Source organism: Carcharhinus amblyrhynchos, chromosome 22, assembly GCF_965287045.1.
Source record: "Carcharhinus amblyrhynchos chromosome 22, sCarAmb.v2.hapA, whole genome shotgun sequence".
NCBI classification, from domain to species: Eukaryota; Metazoa; Chordata; class Chondrichthyes; order Carcharhiniformes; family Carcharhinidae; genus Carcharhinus; species Carcharhinus amblyrhynchos.
This window is the reverse complement of record NC_137345.1, coordinates 27,692,208-27,717,005: the sequence shown is the minus strand read 5'-3', so window position 1 is coordinate 27,717,005 and position 24,798 is coordinate 27,692,208. Positions and strand designations below refer to the sequence as shown.

Here is a 24,798-nt window from a genome sequence, read left to right as displayed (position 1 = left end):
CAGATGTTATGTCTTGGTTCAAAAACAGTTGTATAGATGGCTCCAGCAATTGCAGACTAGTCATCAATGACAGACAAGCATTGAGAAATAATTATGTGGGATAGAAATGGAGTCATGTAGAACAAAGTGGGTTGATTAGGAAGAGTATGCACAGATTTCTAAACAGAAAATTGTGTTTACCTACCTTAGAATCATAGAAACCCTACAGTGCAGAAGAAAGCCATTTGGCCCACTGAGTCTGCACCAACAATAATCCCAACCAGGCCCTATCTCCGCAATCCCACATGTCGACCCCGCTAATCCCTTTAACCTATACATCTTGGGACACTAAGTGACAATTTTGCATGACCAATGCACCTAACCCACACATCTCTGGATGTACTAGAGATTTTTGAAGATTTAGTAGGAATGATTGTTGAGGGTAATGCTGTTGATGCATGTCCAAGGACTTTCAAAAAGCATTTGATACAGTGCCACATGACAGACTTGTGAGAAAAATTATAGTTCATGGAATAAAAGAGACAATAGCAAAGCAGCTACAAAATTAACTGAAAAATAGGAAGCAGCGAGTAACAGTCAATTAATATTTTATGGTTTGGAGGAAGGTTTGTTGTGGGATTCCCCAGGGGTCAATGTTAGGACTCTTGCTTTTCCTGATATATATTAATGATCTAGATTTTGGTGTGCAGGGGCCAATTTTAAAATTTGCAGATGTTGCAAAACTTGGGAGTAAACTATGAAGTGGACACTGTCAAACTTCAAAAGGACATAAATACATTGGTGGAGTGAGCAAATAGGTAGCAGTTAAGTTCAATACAGAGAATTGTAAGGTAATGCATTTTGATAGGAGGAACATGGAGACTCAATATAAAACAAGGGGTAAAATTCTTAAAGGGCTCCAGGAGCAGAAGACCATAGGCATATAACTGCATAAATCATTGAAGTTGACAATGAATTAAAGAGAGCAGTTAATAAAGCATGTAGCATGGGCTTTATCAATGGGGGTATAGAGTACAAAAGCAAGGAAGTTATGCTGAACTTGTACAAGACACTTGTTAGACCTCAGCTGGAATACTGTGTACAGTTCTGGGTGCCACTCTATAGGAAGAATGAGACATTTCAGTTATGCGAATAGTTTACAGTTCTCCTCGAACTGAAGAAGGCTCAGACGATAGTCAGTAGAGATGTTTAAAATCATGAGAGGGCTGAACAGAGTAGATGAGGAATAACTGTTTCCAATTGTAAAGGTAACAAGAAGGAGAGAGGACAGTTTTAAGGTTATTTGTAAAAGAAGCAAATGTGATGTGAGAAAAAACTTTTTCATTGAGTGTTTCAGGTCCAGAATGCACTGTCTGGAAGTGTAGGGGAGACAGGTTCAATTGAGGCATTCTTAGATGGCATTAGATGATTATTTGAATAGAAACAAATGCACAGGGGTGCAGGGAAAAGACGGGGGAATGGCAATCAGGAATAATGCTCATTTAAACTGCTGGTGCAGACAAGATGAGCCAATTGGCCTTCTTCTGCACTATAATATTTCTGTGATTCAATGAGCTAAGACTAGGCTGAAATGTTCTGGCTGTTCTCTCCAATGGCGACCCCCAGGTTTCCCAGTGGTGGAGGGTATGAACAACAGAAAAACCTGCTGACAGCAGAAGGATCAGAAGATCCCTCTGCCAGCTAATGGCGGCCCACTTCCATCACTGTGAAACAAGCCATGCAGGAAGCGGAAATCCCGTATCATGTGTAGAAGAAAATGACACATTGTGTTAAAGAACAGGCAAAAGCAACTGGAGGAGTTCCCTGTATTAGGATACTCAGACTTGCAGAGGATGAAGCGATTCAATTCGCCAGAGAGCAGAGCAGCGAAATAATTGTGGGTGGTGAAACAGGAATGTAGAGAGAAGAGAGTGAGGAGTCACCATGCCTGGTGCTGACCAGTGGGCAGGAAAAGAACCCATACCACATTCATCTCCCCTGTCTGAGTAGTAACCTGGCACAGGGATTGTTCATCCTTCAGAGAATCATCCTCATTTAATTCCTTTAAAATTATTGGGATAAGAATCATGCAGGTTTGATAAAAGGCTGGCAAACCTCCAGCCAGACTATGATATCGGGTGGTCAAGATGAAGATCTGGTCGCCCATTTCATAAGAACACTAAATAATTACAGGTGACGAAAATTATGCAGCACACCTTAGTTCACCCTCATAAAAAATCTCTAAATCTGACTTCAGCAGCTTCACCCCACTGCAGCACCCAATTGCTTTGGAAATGGCACGGGACGGGGGAGGTGGCTGCACCCCTTAGTCTACCTGAAAATCCATTCCATGGCTGGGATTTCCCGACTAGCAGGATTATCTGGTGCTACTGCAACAAATAGATAATTGCCAAATTCTCCAACCTTGCTTGCAGTGGCAGTGGAGCATGAACGGCTGGGAAATCCCAGCCCATATATTCATCATTTTTTTTTATGGATAGAAAACTTTCGGATAATAGTGTTAAATTTTCCTGTTGCTAGTTTGAACCTGTGTCTTGTTATTCTACTCTTGCAATTAACAGTAATTTCTCAAAGTATCTCTTCTGTTACCATTTACTGTAGTATAAAGATTAATGTTAAACATGTAAATAGACAGTATACATCATCAGTGATATGTGATCACATGACATCAGAGATGAGAGATAGTTCTATGACGAGCCCAGTGCTAAGACTTAATCTGTACATTTTTACTGCAATATTCAAAGGAAAGCAAAGTTTACTTTTCTCCAGCAATATCCATAAATTCAGATCACAGGTAACCCCATCTAAAACGCACAATGATGATAAAAGATAGTGACAGCGGATACCATGATAGAAAAAGCACCAAGGGTCCACTGCCTGGAGGAAGCAGCAAGACAAATGTTTACAGAACAAGGATACTTTGGAAAAATTGCCAACACAACTCAAAGAAAAGTTAATGTGAAGAAAGGCAATGCAAAAAATTTACCTTTTTTACCGTGCTTTGATCATGTGGAAGACCCAGATCAAGCCAGGAAGTGATAAAACTGGTGTTATAGGCTTACTAGGTATTGAGCTTTGGGAGTAGCAGAGCATACTGGCAAGAAATATGTCAGTACCTTTCTCTGCTCTACACGCAGTCGTGCAGATGACACAATGGGCAGACAGGGCATAAATTAAGAGACAGACAGAAGTTCAACTGATGTGCCCAAAGTTTGGGACAGAGTGTTGATTCCTTTGCTAACAATTTCTATTGATTAGTTGAGAATTATGAATGTGGAGCCCTGCAAGATTAATTAATTTGGACTAACATTGTTGCAGAAGTCACCAAGCAGTATTTATCAGATGTTCTGCAGTGGAGGGTAAATTTTATTCTCTCAAAGATTGTGCCATTAAGAAGGCAGACAGACGTGAGAAAACAAATCAATTATTTATATGAGGCAACAAAGAAATCTTGTGGAGAAAATTTGTTGACTCTATGCAGGTTCTAGAACACAGAAGTGGTAGCACACCTAATCCAAAAGAAGGAAAAAGTTACAGCATGATGGTCTGTGGACATAAAAATAAACCTCAGATTAGACACTGGAGCAGGAGTTTCAATTCTTTCAAAACAGTGGCTAAAGCAAAACATCTTCCACCCATCGACTGTATAACCCCATGGTCCAGGAGGCATTCAGCTGAACGTCAAAGGACTGTTGATGGTTATACTTCAGGACAAAGGAGGAAAAATCACAGAAACTCCATTAAGTGACCCAAAATCAAGTGTGTTCACTGTTAAGTTGAAAATCTTGCACAGATCTATAATACTTCTACAAAGTAGATGAATGAATTGGGAAGACAGGACAACCTTCAGAGTTCAAGGAAAGAATTTCCAGCATTATTCAGAGATTTTGAGAAGATTGAAACAAGTGCTATGGACTGGGAGCACAAGAATATGACAGAACCATTAGGCTATCTTGAGAAATCCAGAAACACGGTTTCACATAAACAACAAGTGAAGGATCCCTGAGTCCATTACTGGGAAGAACAGCTTGCATGTAGCAAGGAACTGATAGACAAACATGCCAAAGAAAACAAAAAAAACAACAGTGGGTGCATTGTCACACATTCCTGTTGTAAGGCTTGAACAAGAGGAAATGAATTTTGTTGCTGTACGTTCCCATAACTCATTGGCCACACAATTCCTGCCAACAACAACACAGTGGCTAAATGGAAGGCACAAAAAGCAGCTGAAGAATATGTTAAAATTAGAAAATGCTGCATCAATTGATAGCCAGAATGTGTTCCAAATAATCTCATCCTGAAACAATACTTGAAGCAACAAAGACACTGTCATGTGTTAGGGACCAGATCAAAAACTCCAAGATATATGATGAAGTTAGCCTAGACCCCAATTTTTTTGATTTTGGTATTAGGATTTCATTCCAGGTATGATTCGACTGATCCACTAGTAAGCATTTATTAAAACAAACTTTAACAACACAGTTAAAATATAACAATAAGAATTAGCATAACTTTTATCAATTGAAATACTTAAACATAACAAGGTATAATTCTTAACAGCAGTGTAAGCAATGTCCGCACAAACATACATCCTTCTTCAGAATCAGCACAAAAACAAATATGCTCATGTGGATGCTATGTTTTCAGCCTTTTAACCCTCTGGACAGATACAGAAAGACACCTGAATTCTAACTCCCGTACAACAGCCGCCAGGGAAAAATAATTTATTTCCTGGCAGTTCCCAGTTTCCAAATCCAGAGAGAGACAGAGACACAGACAGAGCTACTTCTCTCTAAAGATCCCAAGCAGCAACTGATCTGACTTCTCTCTGCAGGCCTAGACCTGCTGAGTGACATGATTTTTATGTCAAATTAACCTAATCAAGTCTTACTCTGAAAAACCCCAGGGAAAACACTAAAATAACAACACTATGTTATCCCAGATTAAGGCAAACATTCCAGCAATTAAGATCAATTATACTGCTGCAGTAACACCATGGACTGCTGGGTACAGACAAAGGAACACCAGTTATTAGAGCTGACTGCTAAAACAAATCCTGCACAAGAAACATGACGCAAATGCATTTCTTAAAGGTGCAGTGTTGTTACACATGGTTAACTTTTTATTTACAATGAGAGATTTGTAACATCCAAAGTCCCTCAGACTCAAGATGCTTTAGAGAAAACAAACCACAGGCACTCACACATTATGAAATGTTGTGCCAGAGCCCCAAATCCTGTCTGGTGGCCTGTGATCTCAAAACCAATAGAGAAAATGATTTCAAGCTGTATCACCATGAACAGAAGCAAACAGAAACACATTGTACCCTCATTTCCATCCAGACTTTGGAAGCAGCTCAGGATTACCTTTTTAAGCGCAAGGTGGAGACATTTAGCATAGTTGTTGACTAATATTTCAGATGGATTGAGGTTAAATATTTTCATGGTCCAAATAAATTACTAAAAGAAATATTTGCTATGCATAGCACTCCAGAGCTAGTTCTTTCGGACACTGGCTCACAGTTTGAGAAGAAGTTTTTAAGAGGTTCAAAGGACACCATGGATTCATCACAGAACTAGATACCCCTGAGTTAAGGAAGAGGCCAAAAGAGCAGTAGGCATGGTAAAAGCTTTGTTAAAGAAAACTGATGATATCAACTGAGCATTGTTAAGCTAACATTCCGCACCATTTCAGAATGGTTTGGCTCCATCAATACGTCTGCTGTGAAAACAACTGTGGACCCAACTTCTCTGTGTGTTCTTCCACACATAGGATCCCTACAATGCAGGTCAACTCACCAGGTCTGCACCGACAACAATCCCATCCAAGCCCTATCCCTATAATACAATGTATTTACCTTGCATAATAATAATAAATAATCCCCCTGACAATTAGGGGCAATTTAGCATTACCAATCAATTTAACCCGCACATCTTTGGACCGTGGGAGGAGGCCGAGGCACCCGGAGGAAACCCACACAGACACGTGGAGAATGTGCAAACTCCATACAGTCACCCGAGGCCGGATTTGAACCCAGGTCCCTGGCACTGTGAGGCAGCAGTGCTAACTACTATGCCACGGTGCCACCATGTCTCAAAATGGCAGAAATAAAGATAATAAGGAGGAGGATGAGCACTGTGCAAATCAAGCCAGAAACCATAATCAACACCCCAGGGTACATGATTTACTAAAACTCTAACCAGGTCTGAATTTGTGACTAGAATCACAAAGGCCAAATTTTGAAAAAGATATTAAATCTTATTTTGTAGAGTTTAAAAATGGGATAGCGAGAAGAAACCAAAGCATGTTTATATCTATGTGAAGAAGACAATCCATGGAATTGATTAACTACCCATATGATCAGGAAGACAACCTGAACAGAGAATTAATAGTCTCTAATGATTCATATATTACTCTACAGAATTCAAAAGAACTTGAACCCTATACAACCTTTGAGAAAGCTGAGACCATGATCAGGGAGATTGGTGAAACCTATCTCTGTGAACCAGGGATGAAGACAGAGACTTCAAGACTGATGTAGGATAATGTAAATAATGTATTTAATAGAGTCAAAGACTTGGAGGTTGATGTGGTATAAAAAGTTAATGTTAAATATGGACATAATCTACATCATCAGTGATATAAGATCACATAACAACAGAGTATGAGGGGAAATAGTTCCATATAGAGCTTCATGCTAAGCTGTACGTAATTTAGTAGAATGTTCAATAAATGCTGAAGTTTACCAAAAAGCCTTATATCCAGCAGTATCTGCAAATCCAGACCACAGACAACCTCATCTAAGATCCACAATGATGATAACAGATTTTCTATCTTGTAAACTGTGCTGTTATAAGATCACCCCTTAGACATTTCCATTCAAGGCTGAAAAGTCCAAGTTTAACCTGTCTTTCTCACAAGTTGCACCTCTGAAAATGGAGATCAGGCTTTTGGCTCTTCTCTCAACTCTCAAGTGCTTAAGTGTCCTTTATGCCTCAGTGACCAGAACAGGACTCAATAGTCAAGACGTGGACCAACCAACAAAGGAAGAAAGTAACAAAAAGAACAAAGGTAAATTATGAAAGAAATCTAGCACAAAATATAAAAAATAATAGCAAAAGCTTCTATAAGTATATAAAAGGGAATAGTTAAAGTGAATGTTGGTCCCTTGGTGGATGAGACCAGAGAGTTAATAGTGTGGAACACAGAAATGGCAGAGATGCTAAGTCAATATTGTGCCTCAGTTTTCACAGTGGGGGACACTAGTACCATACCAATAGTAACAGGTAATGCAGAGGAGGCAAAAAGGGAAGAACTTAGAACAATCAATCATCATCAATAGGGAGCTCAACAAGCTATCGAGATTGAAGGCAGACAAGTCACTTAGGATATTAAAAGAAATGGCAGCAGAGATAGTAGACCCATTGGTTATAATGTTGCACAGTCTCCTTTTGGAGACAGAGACATCAGCAGCAAACAGTGTCCGATATCTGCTCGAAGTATACTCGTGCAACGAACTGTTGGGATCTCTGTTCCCTCCTTCTCCGACAAACCCCCCACCCCCACCCCCTGGGTGAGTGGTGACCATTTCCTGCCTCTGGTGGTTGTCTCCCTCTGGTCCTGGAAGTGGTAAGGTCCGCACCCCCTGTGCCTGCAATTCTTCCTCCTGTTCATCCCCTTCAGCTCCAGCAGCAACCAAAAGAACAGCTAGATCTATTGGTTACATAGAAAAAGCCTCATCACTCTGAAAGGGTGGGGGGGGGGGGGTGCTGAAGAGGAACACATGTAGGGGCTAAGGAACGCTGCTTGCCCCTAGCACATCCACAGTCACAGCCGCTCCCCACCCCCCAGCCACCTGCTCCCTACAATCACAACCCCCCAATTCCCCCAGCCACATGCTCCCCATAACCATAGCTCCTTGGGCAGTTGAGAGGCTGCAGCAGTGCAATTTGCACATCCTTCAGCTGGAAGAGTGTCGAGTGCACTAGGACCCAGCAGCAAGACCTGAAGTCAGCGCTGAGACCCAGGTCCATGCTGCAAGTTGGACATCTGAGACTCTGCAGAGCAATAGCCCCCCCAACCCCCACCGACTCGCAGAGACGCCACCGACCTGAGACAGAAAATGGCTACACAACAGGACACCCATGAGTAGCAGAGAACCATTGGACACTGTGCACTTACCTTCTCATTAACCCTCACCAATGGAACACCCGAAACAATTGAGCATGTCTGATTTGCACTGATTCCTGATTGGCAAATGCAGAGATAAAGGGGGAAATGCTAGTAAAGTTGGCCATCTAGCCATTAATTCAATATAAATGCATTCAAATGTATTTAAATTGCCGTCGCACTGGTTTCAGGTGCGGTCTCGATCATGGCCATTTCCTGCCATTGGTGAAGAGGCGTCATGGATCGTGCTATTGGCCTCACACCCAACTTTATCAAGTTTTCATACCCAAAAATGGGCACAACCTGATGGTAAAATTGGACCCTTAGTTTTAGGATTGGGGTCGCAGAATTATATCAGAGATGAGGAGACACTACTCCCCTCAAAGGATTGTGATTCTGTGGAATTCTCTGCAATGGATGCCCGACATTGAGTAAATTTATGAAGGAGATCGACAGACTTTTAATTAGTAATAGGTTGAAGGGTTAGGGAGAATGGGCAGAAAAGTGGAGTTGATGCCGGGATGAGATCAGCTGTGATTGTATTAAATGGTAGAACAAGCTCGAGGGACTGAACCACCTCCTGCTCCTAGTTCTTATGTTCTTATGAGGCCCACCACTTTCTCAGAGCAACTAGGATGGGAATAAAGGTACCTTTGCTCATGTTGTTCAAATCACCATGATCAAATATTAAAACTCCTCAGCTGTTTCATAGAGTGATGACTGATGGGGTCCAATGTCCAGATGTCGGGTTTTTTTATCATTCTCTTGTTCTTCCGATGGGTAGCTGATAGAATCATAGAATCTCTACAGTGCAGAAGGAAGCCATTTGGCACATTGAATCTGCACTAACCACAATTCCACCCAGGCCCTATCCCCATAACACCACATATTTACCCTGCTAATTCCCTGACACCATTGTAAATTTAGCATTGCCAATCAACCTAACCCACACATCTTTGGATGGTTTCAGTGCCATTCATTCTAAAAGAGCTGCTTAAAATTGAATCACTGTTTACAGTGGTTAAAAGTGAACTTGCTGCTTTCTTCAGAGCAATAAATAATAAACAGCAATGTTGCCACAGCCAGTATACTTCCCTTGTGCAAGTTGTTTTTATTCTCAATGAGGTTCAGCAACACCTCCCTGGAACTTGGGTAAACACAGTATAATCAGACTTTTCAAAACCACACAATCTTTTTTTTTGACAGTTTCAGAGGTTTGTCTACACAGAAACAATTTCACATAAAGATTTTCTCCTTAGATAGTTTTAAAATTGGCCTTGAACAAGAAATGACAGATTTCAATGTTTGTCATTTGTCATTTTGATTCAGGTTCCTAAGTAGCCCACTGGCTACAACCAAAAATTGCTAGCAAGACAAGCAAGGAGAGATTCTGACATTTAGCAGGGATGCCATGATGAGAGTATGAATCAGAGAATCTTTATCAAGCAGGGAGTGTGGAATTACCTCTATACTGCTGGCAACAGTATAAGCAGTAATAGGTAATGACTGATGAAAACTAAGAATTCAGATTTTAAACAACATATTTTTAACATTGTTTAAAGTTAAGTTTATTTATTAGTGTCACAAGTAGGCTTACATTAACACTGCACTGAAGGAATTGTGAAAAGTCCTGTCATCGCACTTCAGCACTTCAGAATTTAGCATGGCCAGTGCACCTAACCAGCACATCTGTGGGAGGAAGCTGGAGCACATGGAGGAAATCCACGCAGACACAGGGAGAACGTGCAGACTCTGCACAGATAGTGACCCAAGCTAGGAATCGAACCTGGGTCCCTGTCCCTTTGAGACAGCAGTGTCGGTCCATGATAATAAATACAGCAGCATCAGAAGGAATAACTGCGAATGCTGTTATAATGATGGATTTTACTGATTGGTTCGATTGTCCCAACTGATGTGTGACAACACTTTTTCTTTTCCCTTCAAGGAAAAACTATTGTAAATCTCAAGAGAATAGAAATTTGTGTTGTACAGTTCATGAATCAAGTAATTTATGTAAGAACACATCACACTAATGCTTCTTGTCTCCCTGTGGCCCTGGAAATACACTTCAATCAAACTGTTTCCACACTTAAATATACATTCATCTTACCCACTGAATCAGTAGTTCTAAAATGACTGAAAACCAGAGGATTTGATTCATTACATCTGTAGACTATCAGTTGAATGCGTTGGCCATCTTCTTTTAGAAGTTCCTGTGAGTTCTCTTTACTGTGGAACTGGAATGATAATTATATTGGAATGTTACTTCGTTAGCCTAAAAGAAATAAATTGTAACCTTTCCATCACAAACAAGGAGCACAAAGACAGAATATGGAGCACTCGTGAGTTAGGTGTAGCACACATTATAAAAAAGCTTGCGTTTAAGTGGAATTGCACTATGTCCATCAAAAATCGTCTCAAAGCACTTTACAGAAATAACAAATGTGCATTTATATGGCACCTATTACATCCTCAAGACGCCTCTTATGCTGCTCTGGCTAACTCATTACTTCTTTGTTATATTTACAAAACTTGGAAACCAACTTGCACAAAACAAGGCCCTCCAAACAGCAGTGAGGAAACAGCCGTAACCACTTATTTTATTTGGTGGTGCAAACTGACAGCACACTAACCCACACTTCTTTGAATACTGTCGTGAATCTTTCATATCCATCTAAATAAAAAGATGTGGCCTCAGTTTGCCATCTTAGCAAAATGTGATATCTCTAGCAGCGCAGCATTCCCTCAGTACAATACTGGATTATGTACTCAAGACATTAATGCTATTCTTTTCAAACTGAGGAGGTTGAGAGATTTGCAAGAGATGTTGAAAATCATGAATGGTTTTGATAGAGTACCGAAGAAGAAATTGTTGGCAGTGGTAGAAAAGTCAGTAAGCAGAGGACACAAATTTAAGGTGATTGGCAGGTGACCTGAGGATGTTATTGTTGTGCTCTGGAATGCGCTGTGTAGGAGGATTGTGGAAGCAGATTCAATAGTAACTTTCAAAAGTAATTAGATAAATACTTAAAAGAAAAGAGAAACATATGACTTTGGGAAGGAGCATGAGAATAGGATTAACTGGACAGCTCTTTCAAAATGCCAACAGATACAATGAGCTAAATGGGCTCCTCCTGTGCCCTATAATTTGATGTTATACAAATGTTGCAGAAAACAACAAATCATACAAGTGGCTTTATTTCCTGTATCCATCATAAATCCAATTTGTTCTTGTAGCCACTGTATTTATATAGCTGGTCCAGTTCAATTTATGATCAATGGTAACATCCAGGATGTTGATGTTGGACGATTCAACAATGGTAACACTGTTGAATGTCAAGGGGAGATGGATAGATTATTATTTGTTGCAGATGGTCATTGCCTAGCATTTGTGTAGAGAAAAAGTTACTTGCCACTCATCATCCAAGCCTGAATATTATCCAGGTCTTGCTGTATAAGATTGCTTCAATATCTGAGAAACTGCTAATGGCATTGAACACCATCCAATCAGCAGCGAACAGCCCCATTTCCGACCTAATGACCTTCACAACATTTAAGAAGTATTTAGGTGAGCACTTAAAACATCATAGCATATAAGGTTACAGACCGAGTGCTGGAAAATGAGATTAGAATGGATAGGTGCTTGATAGCTAGGACAAACAATAGGCCAGCCGGCCACTTTTTGCGCTATAAAACTCTATGACTTAATGATTATGAAACAGCTGCAGATAGTTGGGTCAAGTATCCTGATAAATTCCTGTAGCGATATCTAGGCACTGAGACGACTGACTTCCAATAACCACAACCATCTTCCTTTGTGCTAGGCATGGCACCAGTGGAGAAGTTTTCCTCTGTTTCCCAGTGACTTCAAATTTGCTAGGGCTCCTTAATGCCATGGTTGGTCAAATGTCAAGGGTTGTCACTCTCACCTTTCCTCGCCATTCAATGCATTACATATTGACGGTGTAAGAAATTCATCTTGGACCTTTCAGTACTAACAGTGCCAGGCGAAAGCAGCATGATAATAAGTCTGAAATTTATCACTAAAAGTAAAACAAACCTACTTTAGGAATTGGGGATTTTTTCATCTTGCTGTACATATTCAACAACTTGCTCCATGGGGAGAATGACATTTTTAGGTTGTTCTCCTTCGGCTGATCTGTAAGTCCAAAAACAAAGTTTATTTGCATTTTAAACCATTTCTAAAATAAACATAAGGCCCAATTTAACCATCAAGTTGCACCCACTTTTGGGGGTGAAAACTTGGTAAAGTCGAGCGTGAGGCGAGTAACACGATCCACGCTCACCTCTGTGTCCATTTCCCCTTGACCAACACTCGAAAATGGCCACGATTGGGATTACGGCGCGATGGCCATTTTAATGCATGCATTTAAATTGACTTTATGGGCTGCATACCCAACTGGCACTTCCCCCTTTCCCACCATATTCACCTATCCAGAATCAACATGAAACAGGCATGCTCTACAATGTCTGATTTAGGTACTTCAGTTAACGAGGAGTTAAGTGCTGAGCATCCGACGGCTCTCTGCTTGAGATTGGTGGGGGAGTATGATGGGTCTGACAGCTCTTCACTCTAAGGGAGGGTCTGCTGCCACTCTGCCTGAGATCAGTGAGGGAAAAGAGGGAGGTCTGCTGCCACTCTGCATGAGATCAGTGAGGGGGAAGCGGGGTCTGCTGCCACATTGTCTGAGATCAATGAGGGGGAAGGGGGGAGCGGCCTGCAATTAGTCTGGGTGGCAGAGGGGCTGGGGGGATAAGGGGGTCAGTTATGCTTGTGGGGTGGGGCAATGTCTGTGAGGGCCAGGGGGAGGCATTATCCAGCCCGGGAGCAATGTGGCAGGGGAGCTGCAATCTTTTTTTTGCGCATGTGCAGTTGGAGGCGCTGATCAAAGCTGCAGGGTTTTGGGTGTGTTAAGCTCCGACAGCCTTGTGCAGCGCGATTCAGAATCACTGATATTTTTGCAAACAGAGTGCTTATGGGGGCACCTGAGAATAGGTCTAGAAGTCCCAGTTTCAAGGCCGCCCAACATTTAGAATCAAAATGGTAAAATAAGGCCCACAGTCTCCCATCATTGTCTAACGGTTTCCCTCCAAGACTTACTGAATCATTTTAGACCCTGGGTGAGAATCAATTGAACTTGACCCGATCAGTAAACTTCCTTATCTGTTTTACTCTGCTGTCTTATTGCTTTATTACTATCATTGTTTCTCGGGATATGAGTCTGTAATATAAACTATTCTCTTCATGGTCAACTTTATTTCTGCTTTGCACTCAGATTACCAGAACCTGCAGTTCTTTCTTGTAAGGAAGGATTCAGGCTTCATGCCAAACAATGTCCCTCCACCATAAATGTCTGCTAAACATGCAGCATCTATACCACTCCACTCTAAACCATTGTTCTTTGGAACTATAATAATTTAAGTTCACCAAATGAAAAGCTTTTCAACAGCCACAAAACTTATCTTCTCAACACAGTGTGAAGAAAACCTTATTTTTTCAATGGTCTGTTGCAATGGCAGAGCCAGCTCAATGGGCCAAATGGTCTATTCATGTTCCTATTTCCTGTGCTCCTGTGTTATAATGTTTAATTTAACCTGAATTTGAAAACATAATATGCAAATTTGGGGGAATATTTTCAAAAAGCTTCCTGGGAATTGTGTGTAATTGTTTTTTTTTCTGGACACCTCAAGGAGGATAGATGTGGCTCAGAGAATGATGCTTTGGATGAATATCCTTGGAAGAATGGAGCTGGCTGTCCAATAATTTATTGTATAATGCTCTGTCCTACAATAGAACTATTCACACCAATGTTTTCTTACATTTGTAATTCCTAATCTCTACCCATACTGATTTGCTGAACCAAACTCCTTTCTCACAAATGCCCTTATGCCATTTTTTATTAACAGGGCTACCTCTCCTCCTTTTCCATTCTGCCTGTCTTTTCAAAGTGTTGTGCATACTGGAATATTTATTTCCTAAGCTTGGTCACCTTGTAATGCCTCTGCAATGACAATTAAATCTAAGCCATTTATTTCTATTTGTGCCACTAGTTCATCTCTTATTGTGGATGCTCTGTGCATTCAGATGAAGTGAGTTCAATTTATTTTACTGTTCCCTGCATGAACTTTACTTTTTGACGTATTATGAGCAATGTATTACCTTAAATGATGATGGAAGTAGATGCCATTAAATTTTCAAAAGATAAGAGGACTAATGTGTGGCATTGTGAAGGACTAAATTTGTCAACTCTTTCAAGACTCTGAGATAGACACGAGAATCCAAATGGCCTCCTTTGGTACTGTAAATTCTATGAGTCAATCTCACTATTCCTTCATCATCACTGGGTCAAAATCCAAGCTTCCCTCCCTAACATCACTGTGGAAGTTCCTTTATAAAATGCAGTGGTTCAAGATAGTTCATCAGTACCTTCACAAAGAAAATGAGGATTGAACAATAGATGCTGATCTTATTGCTGTTATGAGGATTTTTTTTAAAAAAGGTAACATTTCTCGTGCCTTTTTTTTCCTGGTTAGATTTTAAGATACTGCAATCCTATTGAGGCAATGGGGGACTGCTAGCCATCCATAAAATACAATGTGGATTCCATCCAGGTGGAATGTAAAGGGAACAGACATTCAAATCCTTCTGCAGATTGTGAAAGATCCCAGGCGAGATTCGCTGGCTTCCCCTCAGCAGTTTTCTCAGCGATGGCAGACAGCGCACCATACGTAGGTAGGAGAGATGGACCCTGCTGTTGTTAATGAGAATTCCCATTCCTCATGCCACTGGGAAACCTGCAGCAAAGGGTGTGCCACCAGTGGAACCAGAGAATCCAGCCAGTGTAAATGGCCAGTGAATTCTGACCCCCCAACTCCTGTTGACTTTCACGATGTTTTGAAATTTGTCAAAAACTTCTGAGACATCAGACTTACAACATGTTCCACAACTAGCAGACATAGTAATTGAATTCTTCTAGAAGATACAGCCAGCAAGACCTTTTATGGATGGTTTACCAGGTCAGAGTGTAAGATATCAGAACGATATACTGAATGGGTGCAAAAAGTTTTCTTTCTCGCTCTCTATAGCATTGTGTATGGATATTATATAGTAACCATCCCAAAATCTATTGCAAAACAAGATCTTTGGGGACAAAATGTGGAAATCTGCTCCATGTAGCTGCACTCAGGGAGACAACTGAACAAGACAGCCACAACGTGGAATCACTACATCGAGAGTAGCCAAAGGACAGTTAACCGTATATTCTGTTTGTTTATTTTCTTCATGAACGATAAATTATTTTAAAAGTATCTGTTCTGCTATCTGTTCAACGCATATGTGAGATGTATGAGTGAAGTTACAGATTATGTGATGTGTTTTAATCTGAATGTAGGATCAATAACTTAACTAATTCTTCGACTTAAACTCAAAAAACCTGTCTGATTAATCCTTGATGATCTGAAAGTATACATAATGGCACTCTTGCAGCATTGGAAAAGCACATCCTCAATAAATTCACAACTAAACTCTGTTACAGCCAGCCCTGGAGTGCCAAATTAGGGGAATCAATTCTAACCTCTCAGCAAATGGTCATAATACAAATGACACACTTATCCCAACAATGAACTTCCTCTAAAAATTTCTTCCCTGCACTCTCTCAGAGGTTCTTAGAATCAGCCTGTGGTGTTTGTGAATTTATCTAAATGTGAAATGTCAGATAAATACTGGCAAAAATAAAGTACTGTCAACAAAGCAAAATCACATATATAAATAATCATTATCCAATACATAAATGATTTTTATATAAATAATTATGGATAAATTTCAAAATTAGCTTGAAATTGCGATTTATGAATTAATAACATGCAAGAATATAATTTCAGCCTTCTCACACAGCAAAGATATACAATGCAGAATTTTCCATACCCTTCAAAAGAGATTCACTCTCATCTTTGGTACTGCTGTAATCTAACAAGGACTCGTTAGAATTCACGGATGTATTCTGTTCTTCTCCAGGCATAACCTTTAGACTGGTGTTGATGCTCGATCTGTCCAATGTAATAGTAAAAAAAATTGTTGTAATCTGTACTCAAAAAAGGATTTCAAACAGCAACAATGAACCAGTTCGTTTAGTGCTTCTCTGAAGGATTTTACCTTCTTAGACCTATAAAGGGACAGAGTAATGTGTGTGACCTTTTTTTTCTGAAGGTAAGACATTTTCCTTAACCTGACTGAAACGTAACATACGAAACAAGTAATTAAATTAATATATTTCTACCAAATTTGCAATGGAAAAAAGTATAACTATTCATAAGTAAGGAAATCCTCATCATCCATCGGTGATATTACATCATTTGCACAGTATAAATATGGGAATGTTTAATACTGGCCTTTTGGGTGAACTCGGCACTGCAATCTTCCAGCAATCTGTCAGGTTTTCTGAGAGCTTTGCTTCAGCAAGAGGAGAGGTGGAGCCTAAGTAAGTTGGGGAAGCCGGCTTTACAGCACTCAGGTGCTATTGTGCAGGACGCCCCGATCTCTGAGTACCCTGTCCCCCCGAAACAGATATTGGACCCCACCTCACTCCATCATCAGCGGCATTACTACCTCCCAAACCTGGGTCACTGGCATTGGGGCATCAGGACCCTTCTGATAAGTCCACTGGCCTACCCCCAATATGCCACCCCGACATAACCCCTCCACCGCCCATCTCACATGCCCCCCCCTCACAATGACTCCCCCCCGCTTGCAGAGCTCCCCCCTGCATACCATTCCCCTGACAGAGCTCCCAGCCTACATAAGCCCCCTATTATTGTGCATTACTGCCTCATCATAGCCCCACCCTCACTCAGGCCTCACCTGCGCTCAGGCCCCGCTTTCTTGTTACTGCCCTGGTACACTAATGGTGCCCAAATGAGCACTGTTAGGGTGCCAGGTAGGCACTGCCAGGTTGTGAGGTGGACACTAACAGCCGGGTACTGCCCAATGGGCACTGCCCAGCCACACTCCCTACCATCCGGGAGTTTCAGTGGCCTCTGATCTCCCCAACATGGCCATGATGCCTGATCCCCACTACTGCAGAGGAGCAGTGATTCTCGCTGGGAAGAGTGGAAGCACCCAGGAGGGTGAATGCAGCTGGGCTGAACCAGGGAAATGCTTTTAAATCTTATCATTTTTATGTTAATAGGCTTTGTACCATTTTTGGGTGCAAAGGAGTTTTCACCTGTAAAGAGGGGCCGGGAGGATAGCGATCTGATTCGCACCCAGTGCTATATTCCTTGACCGCTACTCTGATCTACCAACACAGCGAGCCAGTAAGCTTGCACCCAGTATATATATTTGGAATCAGATATATATAGAATCATAGAGGTTTACAGCATGGAATCAGGCTCTTCAGTCCAACTTGTTCATGCTGCCCTTTCGTTTTTAAACCCCTAAGCTAATCCCAATTGCCCACATTTAGCCCATATCCCTCGATACACATCTTATCCACGTAACTGTCTAAATGCTTTTTAAAAGACAAATTTGTACCCAGTTCTACTACGACTGCTGACAACTTGTTCCAGACATTCACCATCCTCTGTGCAAAGAAATTGCCCCTCTGGACCCTTCTGTATCTTTCCCCTCTCCCCTTAAACCTATGTCCTCTAGTTTTAGACTCCGCTACCTTTACGAAAATATATTGACTATCTAGTTGATCTTTGCCCCTCATTATTTTATACACCCCTCACCCCTCAGCCTCATATGCTCCAGGGACGAAAGTCCCAGTCTATCTAGCCTCTCCTTATAATCAAACCATCAAGTCCCGGCAGCATCCTAGTAAATCTTTTCTGTTCTGCACTTTTTCTAGTTTAATAATATCCTTTCTCTCATAGGGTGACAAGAACTGTGCACAGTATTCCAAGTGTGGCCTTACTAATGTTTTGTACAACTTCAACAAGACGTCCCAACTCCTGTATTCAATGTTCTGACTGATGAAACCAAGCATGCCAAATGCTTTCTTCACCACTTCGTCCTCCTGTGACTTCAAGAATCTACGAACATGTATCCCTAGATCTCTGTTCTGTAACTCTCCCCAATGCCCAATCATTAACTGAGTAAGTCCTGTTCTGGTTCAATCTACCAAAATGCATCTCCTCACATTTGTCTAAATTAAACTCCATCTGCCATTCATCAGCCCATTGGCCCAATTGGTCAAGATCCCTTTGCAATTGGAGATAACTTTCTTCACTGTCCACTATGCCATCAATCTTGGTGTCATTGACAATCTTAATAACCATGCTTCCTATATTCTCATCCAGATCATAGCACTGATCCCTGAGGCACACGCTGGTCACAGGCTTCCAGTTTGAAAAACAACCCTCCACAATAACCCTCTAGCTTCTGTCAAGAAGCCAATTTGGTACCCATTTACATACCTCACTCTGGATCCCATACGATTTAACCTTATGCAACAACCTACCATGCGGTGCCTTGTCAAAGGCCTTGCTAAAGTCCATATAGACAACATCAACAGCACTGCCCTCATCTACCTTCTTGGTTGCCCCTTCAAAAAACTCAATCAAATTTGTGAGACATGATTTTCCACTCACAAAGCCATACTGACTATCCCTAATCACTCCTTGTGTCTCTAAATGCCTGTAGATCCTGTCTTTCAAAATACCTTCCAACAACTTAACTACCACAGATGTGAGGCTCACTGGCCTGTAGTTCCCTGCAGGCTTTTCCTTGAAGCCCTTTTTAAACAAAAGCACAACATTTGTCACTCTCCAATCTTCAGGCACCTCACTCCTGACAATCGATGATTCAAATATCTCGGCTAGGGGACCTAAAATTTCCTCCTTAAATTCCCACAATGTCCTGGGATACACTTCATCAGGTCCCAGGGATTTATTTATGTTAATGCACTTTAAGACTTCCAGCACCTCCTTCTCTGTAATATGTACACTCCTCAAGACATCACTATTTATTTCCCCATGTTCCCTAATATCCATGCTTTTCTCAATAGTAAATACAGATGAGAAATATTCATTTAGAATCTCACGCATCTCTTGTGGATCCGTACATAGATGACCTTGTTGATCCCTAAGAGGCCCTACTCTCTCCCTTGTTACTCTTTTGCCTTTATGTATTTGTAGAAGCTCTTTGGATTCTCCTTTGCCTTATCTGCCAAAACAATCTTGTGTCCCCTTTTTGCCCTCCTGATTTCTCTCTTAACTCTACTCCTACACTCCCTATACTCTTCAAGGAATTCACTTGATCCCAGTTGCCTATGTACGTCATGTGCCTCTTTCTTCTTCTTGACCAGGGCCTCAATATACTGAGTCATGTATGTAAATGTAATATCTAATATCAACATTTTATAAGTATAGTTATTATGGGTTACACCATAGAATAATTACACCATAGAAATAAAATATTCAAATATAAAATGTTCAAACTGAATGCACTGGAATAGTACTTAATGTTGCATTGCAGCTCCAATGTACATTCTTAATCCACCAGCAAGAAATAATGTGTAATATGAAAATATGCATTTTTCCTATCCTGGCTATTAATAAAAACAAAATAATAATACAAGTGCCCAGAAAGTTAAATCATCTGCTGATTCTTTGGAAATACAATGTGGATGCGCATTGAATCTTGGAAAACAGTCAGGACAAAAAATATTTAAATGGCCTCCAGGCAACACATATAAACATAAAACTGGGTAATTTTGTTGCCAATCATAGCAATAGCAACCATGTTCCAAACATATATCTAGAAGACCCTACCTAATTCAGTTACCTGAAATGGGCATTATGCTCTACTTGCAAAATGGTAAGCAGTAACAAAGAACCATCCATACTACCAGCATGGTCTGTCATCTAACCCTGACTTACTAAAAAGATAACCTCTCACATTAAGAATTTAACTCTTTACTTCCTATTTAAATCCGATGTTATTTCCTGCCATTTAGATGCTTTTTCTTTAGCCTCTCTCCTTTCCTCTATACTCCACGCCCTTTTCTTCTCTTTCTATTTAGGTTAGAGGGTCATTAGATTGGTTCCACTAGTCAGCGCAACATCGAGGGCCAAAGGGCCTGTACTGCGCTGTAATGTTCTATGTTCACTTTCTCTATCCCTTCCTCCCTCACTGAGCCAGGGATCTGGGTTTGATAATGTAAGCCTACTTGTGACACTAATAAATAAACTTGAACTCAAATTTCCATCTTGTCTCCCTCACCTCCATTCCAGTCCCCTGGCTCCTTTCCCTTCTCCTTTTGTCCCATCCCTTTACCCTATCTTGATCAAATTATCTCACCTCCCTTGTGAAGCCCAGCTTGTCATAAACACAGCCTTTGATATTATCTCTCTGCTTGTAACCACAAGAAATGGATTAGCGTAAGAGCACATTTACTTAATTATAGCTCTGTGTGTGAGGTGTAGGTTTCAGTGACAACATACAAATGCCAATGATATTGATTTCTGTCAAGTGTGGCTTCGTTTGTAACACTCTTGCCTCTGGATCCAAGGTTTGTGGGTTAGAGTTTAAAATGAGGAGTTTGAGCTTACATTACAAGCTAGCGGGTATCCAATTTGTTTGGTTGAAGGACCCCTTTTCAAATGAATTAGTAATCATGGATCCCCATGTAAATTTTAAAAATATGCAACAATAACCAGTTTCTTCTCAGGGGAATTAGGGACAGGCACTAAATGTTCGCCTAGACTGCAACATGAACATAAGAATAAAAAACATAAGGAAATGCTGCACTGAAAATATGGTTTAAATAAAGCTTTTGATAAAAGAGGGGCAGGTGGGATATTAGGGTCCTATGGAAATAAATGGCAACTGAAATGGCCTGCTGCATCCACCAGTGGGAGACACGCCATATTGGGTGGTAAAATCCTGGACTAAGTGTTTACTAACATACTATTGGGATACAACATCAAAATTTGTTGTCAAATCAATGAAAGTATTTGGTAGACTCAGTAACTGTGAAATTTAATAACTGACCTATACTCTGTTCACTGACACTATGGGCGAGATTTTCCAGCCGTGCTTGCCCCAAAACCGGAAAATCCCACTTGCGGTCAACAGACCTTTCCATGGTCCGCCCTCTGCCCCCTCCAATTAAGTTCAATGAATTGTGTCCCAATGTCTGATACAACACAAAGGCAGTAGAGAGCAGGAGATAAGCAGTTGGCAATACACAATTTCAGATTTAGTGATGTCTAAGGCTATTCTGGAGGTAAGCTACAGTGGGGTGAATATAGAAAGAGTGGTTGGGGACATACCACCGCAGAATATCATTCAGAAATAGCTGTGAGGAGGAATAAGACTAGTCCATGATGATGTTCATTCTAATAGCTCTCAGCACTTTTGCATGTGTCTCGCCCTTCAGTGCAGCCTCTACTCTGTATAGTAAAGGTTCTGACAAATAAAGGGCTAACATGCAACTGAGTACAGTGTCCCCCATACAATGATGATAGAGAGCACATGACCTGAGGTCAGTGTAATGTTGGACAGAGCCAAGAGTAGAAGCAAGTATGGAAACAACATCAAGCTTGGACTTTTACTGTAACAATGTGTATAGTTTCTAATTGTTTATAATACTTACAATTGAGCTACCTAGGACAACCTTAATAAGATTTACTGAACTACACCTAATACCTTACAAAATGGTGACAGCAAATGGAACAACTCAAAACCTTGCCAAGACTGCAAAAGAAAATTAAAATCCAGGAAAACTTAAAGAAAAATAAAAGAAACATTCTGGCCTGAAAAACAGCTCAAGAAGTGAAGGCATAGAAGGAAATCCCCAAGGAAAAGCTCCAATGAGAAACTTGGAAGTTGAAGGCAGAGATTGAGTTTCTCATTGCAGCAGAAGACTCAGTTGGGTCTCGTGGCAATTCAATTTTGATGCCCAGAGTGTGCGGAGTCAGCAGTTCCAGCAGGTGTGAGCTAAACATTTAAAATTCCTGGACTACTTCCTGCGTCCTCATTCATTAATCTTCAGACTACTTTGTGGTGCTCTATAAAGTGTCCACACATCTCGCTTTGAAAACCACAATTCTAGGCTACACTTCAATGCAGTATTGAAGAAACCATCATCCAGATGAAATGTTAAGCCAAGATTCACTTTATTGTTCTGGTCATTTAGAATTGAATATTGACACATTCTCAGTTGAGACCAGTAACTTTTTTTTAAGCAAGAAGAAATCCAAAGTGCAGTGATACACTAAAAGAATGGAACCACAAGATTCCAGGGTTTAAACAAAAATAATTTTAATCAAACACGTGTCAAACAAAGCAAACACTAAGTATTGTCTGGGGTAACCACCCATATTCTAAAACTCAGAAGCAACATTGGCCAAATATGAATTAACAGGTAAATTGTAGTTGATTACAAACTATAAATTGAACATTAAATAGCAGATACAACTACAACAGACCTAACAAACGGGTTTGGTGATCCACTGGGCCTATATGTCATCAATCTTAATCACAAGTTGTGCAAGTTTCACAAAGAATTTCAGCTTTTAGGATTCAGTCTGACTTCCAGACAACAGCAGTGCAAAACCAACCCATGTTCCAAGAGTTTAGTCTTCATCAAAAATGGCACATATTGCAGTACCTCTTCAATTCTGCTTACAAAGGTCTGGATAGTATAGATCCACAATGTCATCTTCAAGTAACAGAAACAGCTGCAAGGTCAATAGTATATTTGCCTATGCTCAGCTTCCTGATATAACTTCCATTGTCTTCAGCCTGCCTGAAGTGCAGTACTGTAATTATCAGCAGCAGCACCATCTGAGCTCTGATAGCTCTGTGTCCTTTTTGTATAGTTTCATCCAAGTTTCATTCTCTTCAGAGGTTTTAGTTTCCAATCTCAGTTTCAGCCTTAGTTTCCATCGCAACTGGGAAGGTCAGTTTCTATTCTCCCTTTCTGTTGTTGTGTGGTTCACTTTTTTCCCTTCTATGGGGCGGCACGGTGGCATGACAGCACAGTGGTTAGCACTGCTACCTCACAGCACCAGGGACCTGGGCTTGATTCCCAGCTTGGGTCACTAACTATATCTGCGTGGGTTTCCTCCAGCTGCTCCGGTTTCCTCCCACAATCTGAAAGATGTGCTGGTTAGGTGCATTGATCCAAACAGGTGCTGGAGTGCGGCAACTAGGGGATTTTCACTGTAACTTCATTGCAGTGTTAATGTAAAGCTTATTTGTGACTAATAAATAAACTTCACTGTACCTCTTTTCAAAAATACAAGTTGAAAACATGGAATCCATCACAGTATCTCATGTTTCCACTGGAGATATGGTTTGCCTATGTCCTACCTTACATCCCTTCTTTAACTGATAATAACAGCTTAACCGGTCATTTTGTTTGTTGCCTTTTTTTGAGTGTTGCTGATACAGAATACTTGACATTTTTCTCTGTAGTAACAGTCACTGTAGAATATTACCAAAGAACTTTGGTAATACATCAGGGTAATAAGATGGTTATGATTGCAATAGTTTCTGTTTAATATTCTTGCGGTGTTGGACAGGAGATGGAAATTGTTTGTCTAGTATTAATTTCTCTAACATTTTATTAGGAGGCATGATTTTCCATTGGTCCCTGCTGTCACTCATGCAAGCATGGACAGGAAGTTAGTCCAAAAACTGTTATAAGAACATAAGAAATAGGAGCAGGAGTAGGCCAGCTAGCCCTTCGAGCCTGCCCCACCATTCAATAAGATCATGGCTGATCTGAAGTGGCTCAGTTCCACTTTCCCGCCTTCTCCCCATAACCCTTAGTCCCCTTGCCTATCAAAAACCTATCTACCCACGTCTTAAACATATTTAGCGAGGCAGCCTCCACCACTTCAACGGGCAGAGAATTCCAGAGATTCACCACCCTTTGAGTGAAGAAGTTCCTCCTCAACTCCGTTCTAAACTGCCCCCCCCTATCTTGAGGCTGTGCCCTCTAGTCCTACTGTCCTTTCTGAGTGGGAAGAGCCTCTCCACCTCTATCCTATCCATCCCATTTATCATCTTATATGTCTCAATGAGATCTCCCCTCATTCTTCTAAACTCTAACGAGTACAAGCCTAGTTTATTCAGCCTCTCCTCATAGTTCAACCCCCTCAACTCCGGTATCAGCCTAGTAAACCTCCTCTGCACTCCCTCCAAGGCCAAAATATCCTTGCGTAAGTGCAGCGACCAAAACTGCACACAGTACTCCAGCTGCGGCCTCACCAGTGATCTGTACAGTTGCAGCAAGACCTCCCTACTTTTATATTCAATCCCCCTCGCTATGAAGGCCAGCATCCCATTCGCCTTCCTGACCACCTGCTGCACCTGCAGCCTGGGTTTTTGCGACTCATGCATAAGGACCCCGAGGTCCCTCTGCACCGTTGCATGCTGCAGTTTTTCGCCATGTACGTAATAGTCCTTCCTACCATTATTCCTACCAAAGTGGACAACTTCACACTTACCAACATTAAATTCCATTTGCCAGTTCCTGGCCCATTCGCCCAGCCTATCTAGATCCTTCTGCAGACTTTCCACACCCTCCGCACAATTTGCCGTTCCACCAATCTTGTTCAACTTGCTTCTCCACTTGTTCCAACACCCTTCCATCT

At 41.1% G+C, this 24,798-nt stretch overlaps 1 protein-coding gene across 1 annotated transcript in view; it reads right to left on the bottom strand.

Moving 5' to 3' along the window:
• The window catches only part of LOC145356899 (uncharacterized), a 46,155-nt gene that overhangs the window by 15,121 nt on the left and 6,236 nt on the right, over window positions 1–24,798 (bottom strand). The window contains exons 2-4 of the mRNA XM_080209884.1: window positions 16,115–16,236; window positions 12,234–12,328; window positions 10,280–10,406 (exon numbers count right to left, since the gene is read on the bottom strand). Coding sequence (XP_080066010.1) covers window positions 10,280–10,406; window positions 12,234–12,328; window positions 16,115–16,236 — 344 coding nt within the window. The remainder of the gene's footprint in view (window positions 1–10,279; window positions 10,407–12,233; window positions 12,329–16,114; window positions 16,237–24,798) is intronic.